Source organism: Drosophila elegans, unplaced genomic scaffold (genome assembly GCF_018152505.1).
Source record: "Drosophila elegans isolate 14027-0461.03 unplaced genomic scaffold, ASM1815250v1 contig_208, whole genome shotgun sequence".
NCBI classification, from domain to species: Eukaryota; Metazoa; Arthropoda; class Insecta; order Diptera; family Drosophilidae; genus Drosophila; species Drosophila elegans.
The window spans coordinates 17,711,034-17,715,531 of record NW_024545578.1 but is presented as its reverse complement, the minus strand read 5'-3'; the positions used below and the strand labels follow the sequence as shown (position 1 = coordinate 17,715,531).

Genomic DNA, 4,498 nt, shown 5'->3' with positions numbered 1-4,498 from the left:
AAGTGGATGCCAAAGATTTCAGCACTCAGATTATGCAACACACACACACTCGTGCGAGTGGCCGGTGTAATTTATAACTGAGCTAAAATAGCTGAGGAAAAACCTTAGCGGCAACAAAAAAAAAAAACTAAAGAAAATGCAGGGAAATACAACAAAAAGGCAAAATATAATGCACACAAATTTGCGTCGCCTCGCGGCCTTAGAAAGAGACGCGAGCCTCTTCATAATGTCGATGCACAGACAAAAATTCACTTAACTTATAAGGAATGTAAAAGTGTTAATTTTGAAGTTTGTATAGTTTCTTTTTCCAACCATCAAAATATTTAATGTGATATTTTGTACTGGATTGCAAAAGGCTTGCTTTGTTTATTTTGGTAAAATCACATGATAAGCTTAAAATATTTTCTTGCAATGTGGGTTCCGTTGGCTGCGCTGACCCCAGTACATGTGGTGGTGCTACCTTCCTGCCATGTGTCTCCCACTGCCACGCCCCCAGCCCCCAGATCGGTGCAACAGCAGCAGCTTCGTTGCTGTTGTCGTCGCGCAACAATAAACTGCATTCCTGGGATATTAATCACAGCAGCACTCGACTGCCCTCGACCACTTCACTCCACTCCACTCCATTGCAAGGCACTCCACGCTTATGAATAACTCCTGACTGCAGGCGACTTGAAGCTGGCTTTAAGTTCGAGCCGGGCTAATGAAAGTAAGCGGACAATCTATCGGTGAGGCTGCTCAGCAAACGTTTTCCAGATCTTACAGTTTGTCACTAGTGTTTTTGGGGCCAGGACATCGGTGCGCCATCACAACATAATCCGTTGCCGCACACCACTCGAGCGCTGAATATTTATTAGCAATATGCGATGTATTTGCCTTCGATTGGGGCTCGGTCATGCGCAAGCCGCTAAGCAAATGCAGCTCGCGTTCGATCGATTGATAATGGCATCGGACCGGGAACAGCGGGCAACAACACCTAGCCGACGGGCATAGGCCGGCACAACAATACAACAACACAGCCACAGCAACAGCAACACAACGGGCGAGACATGCAAACTAGGGATAGGTCCTGAACCCACTCCCCGTACACAGGAAGAAGTCCAGATAGTAATATTTCCCCTTAATTTGTATTATTATTTTATATTTTTAAACAATTATAAAGTTACATCTGATGCATTAGATGAATTAATTAATTTTGCATGCTCTACAATTTCATTCGTTTTATATAGTTTGGATAAATGTCATATTATAAACAATTATAACTATGTGATTGTATCACTATAAAACACTAAAGTATATACATGAAATAAATGCTTTTATTTGCAATATGATCATAGAAAGTATTCAAAAAGTTCACCTTCGTATGAATAGACTTAGGTGATAAAGAACTTTCTTTCTTTAAAAAATGGTTTATATTTTTACTTCCACAGTATAATATTTTTTTATTTTATACAATACTTATTTGTTATATTTATCTCACATTTCTCGATTGTTTTCCACAGTGTTAGAGTGTGCTCCCAGCTCCATTGGCAGTCCCTCCGCCGAAACACAATTAATATTTATGACCTTGCTCGGCTGATATATTTGCCTGGGCGCACACACGTAAATGCTGCGATTTATCATACGCCGGCTCTCGCAGTTCGCTGGGCTGGCAAATCTGGGGATGGTGTTCCGATATAGCCGCAAGGGTAATAGAACTGTTAACATGGGAATAAAATTTCAAATAAAATGCTATAGATTTCATCTAACTGGCTCGCCATGGACGACCGCGTGCACTCCACAAATGCAAATTGGAAATCGTTGGGAAAATTTCCATGAAATCGCCCTTTTTGATATTTAATTAATTCAAACGTCACTAATTAGCTGCCAAAAAAACGCAGCCATGTCAAAATGAAGCCAACCTGCTGCTGTTGTCCCCGGCGCGACCTCACCTGAACCCACCTGAACTCGCTCCCTCGAAAGCGACTGCGGCAGCCTCACCTGGGGCGGTTAATTAAGTCAACTCCCGTTGTAGGAACAGTAGCAGCCACCACCGAAACAACCAGAACCCGTGGGTTGATAGGGGTTCGAAGTGATGGTACCTTTTAATGGAACTAAGGTACATTTTAACAAAGAATAACCTGAATTATATGTGGGCTTTTATACTGCGCAGAGTTTGAAATCTAAAATCATATCGAAAGATTTCGATTGTACCAAGAAAATAAATTGGTTTATAAACGTTTATGGTTTCGAAATCGTTAAACTAGTGCAGTTGGTCATTAAAAAGATATAAAGCTTAAAAAACTGTTTTATTTGAACTATACAAATCTGTTTTATTTCGAGAACCATCTTTCTTCACAAAATACTATTTTCTAGGTTCTGTCGAAAATACAATGTAACAAAAACTTCTTACTACTGATCACAAAAACAGCCAAATCTTTATATATATTAAAAGAGAACGTTTTTAGCAAATTAACTGTGTGTAAATCTCATCCAAACTAAGCATTTGATAAAATAACACTTGGGTACATATGGAAATATCTCTTATACAAATTCTCGAGGTTCTTAAATATATACTTCAAGGTATAAGACGCCAATCATGTTAATGGGCGTTTCATGTACCGCATAAATTGAAATTTAAGCGAGAAATAAACATACGCCATACGACAAATTTCGTTAACTTTCCCAATGCAACTGTGTAAATATTTGCAAAGTCGAAACAACATTCTTTGCCAGCGATCAAGTGAGTTAAGCGTGACAAGACGGCGATCAGTTTACGTTTGAACGCCGATTTAGCCAAATAACTCTTACGATTCCAGTTTTCCGTTATATTACCATGTCTAACCGCAATCTGACCAAAGTTTTTCTTCTGGTGGCTTTGCTCGGCTTGAGTTTGGTGCCATTTAGCCAAGCACATCCGAAACGTGGTCGTAAACGCGCTTTTGGTAAGTAGTAAAATAGAAATAATTTTCTAAACCTGTATTAATCGTTGTTTATTGTCATACTATTAACTAATAATAATTTGATATTAAATCTCAATCTCAATAATTTTTTTTTTTAATTAAATTTAATTTAAGTATAAGTATAGGAATATATCCTCACAAAAAACTTAAATAAATATTAGGATTCCAATTACATATTTACTTAATTACATTTTCACATTTTCTCTGTTATTTTGCTTAGGCGTGGGTCTTTTGGGTGGAGCTCTTGCTGGCGGCATAATAGGCAACGTTATGGCCAAGTCCCACCAGGCTCCGGCTGCCGCTCCAGCGGTTCCTGTTGCCCAGGTGCATCACTTCTATCCGGCAGGTGCTCCCATAGCCCCGGCTCCCATTGTTGTGGCGGCACCAGCCCAACCAGATCCCAAGAAAATGACTGTAATTGAGACCGGCACTCCGGATGCCAATGGATGCTACACGCAAACCGTTCGAGAACCCAACCCCAATAATCCCAAGTCCTATACAGAGACGCAGCACCTGATCTGTCCCACGCTGAAGCAGGCCAATCAGCCGGCTCCTGCGATTGCCAGTGCTCCAAGTGCTGCCCATGTGCCTGTGATGCCCCAGCCTTCGCCGGTGATCCCTGCTCATGTGGCCGGTCCGCCAGCTCCAGCTCCTGTTGCTGCTCCTGCTGCTGCTCCTGCTGCTGCTCCTGTTATTCCTGTTGTTCCTGTTGGAGTGGCTCCTGGGGTGCCTGCTCCTGCTCCCGTTCCAGCTGCAGCTGCTCCTGCTCCCGTTCCAGCTGCCGTTGCTCCTGCTCCTGCTCCAGTCGCTCCTGTAGTTCCAGTGGCAATTCCAGCTCCTGTCCCGGCTGTCCCTGCAGTTCAACCCAATGCTGGACAACCACAGGTCATTCTGCTCTCCAAAAAAACCGTTTACTATCCCAAAAAGCGATCAGCCGCGCCCACACTCAACATTCCGCAGGGAGTTCTGGCCGTTCTAGTTATCTTCTACACCTTACTTTTGTAAATCAAAAGTATGGTTTGATAAACTATTAGATTTTAATTACTTATTTGCTCAATTTTTCCAGTTGTCCATCTTGCTTATTGTCTATTAATAAACTTATAGAATGAAAGAAAAATCCCAAACGGATTCCATATAGAAAATAGAGATAGCCTATACCATCTGCTCAACTATAAACTGCCCTTTGCTGATAAGATGAACTGGAGAGTTTAAGTGCACCGAAAAACCAACGTTTGATCTCTTGAAAACTTTTGTCGATTGCAATTTGTATCTAGAAGTTTAAAATATTGCAAATATATACCTTTTTTTTTTGTCTTAGAAAATGTGTAATTGTTGAAAGAGATGGGTATACCCTAACATTTTGTTGATACCCTGTATGTGACCACCTCGCCATCTTTACTCCGGCAAGTGCATGCATAATTTAGCATGAAAATATTCATAATTAAAGTGCGTGAGTCCCGGCGTCGCTCTTCTCGTGGTGTTGTGAGTGTGTGTGTGTTATTGTAATGGCATAATTAATTTATTAATTAGTTTTGTTTTCGTTTGCCGGGGTTTTGCTC

The 4,498-nt window shown here is 41.1% G+C and overlaps 1 protein-coding gene across 1 annotated transcript; it reads left to right on the top strand.

Moving 5' to 3' along the window:
• Window positions 1-2,730: 2,730 nt before the first annotated feature.
• On the top strand, window positions 2,731-4,083 carry LOC108142246 (predicted GPI-anchored protein 58). Its single transcript, XM_017265966.2, has 2 exons — window positions 2,731-2,921; window positions 3,160-4,083. Exons 1-2 carry the CDS (start codon window positions 2,813-2,815, stop codon window positions 3,942-3,944), a joined length of 894 nt encoding a protein of 297 aa, XP_017121455.2. The 5' UTR covers window positions 2,731-2,812; the 3' UTR covers window positions 3,945-4,083.
• Window positions 4,084-4,498: the final 415 nt, after the last annotated feature.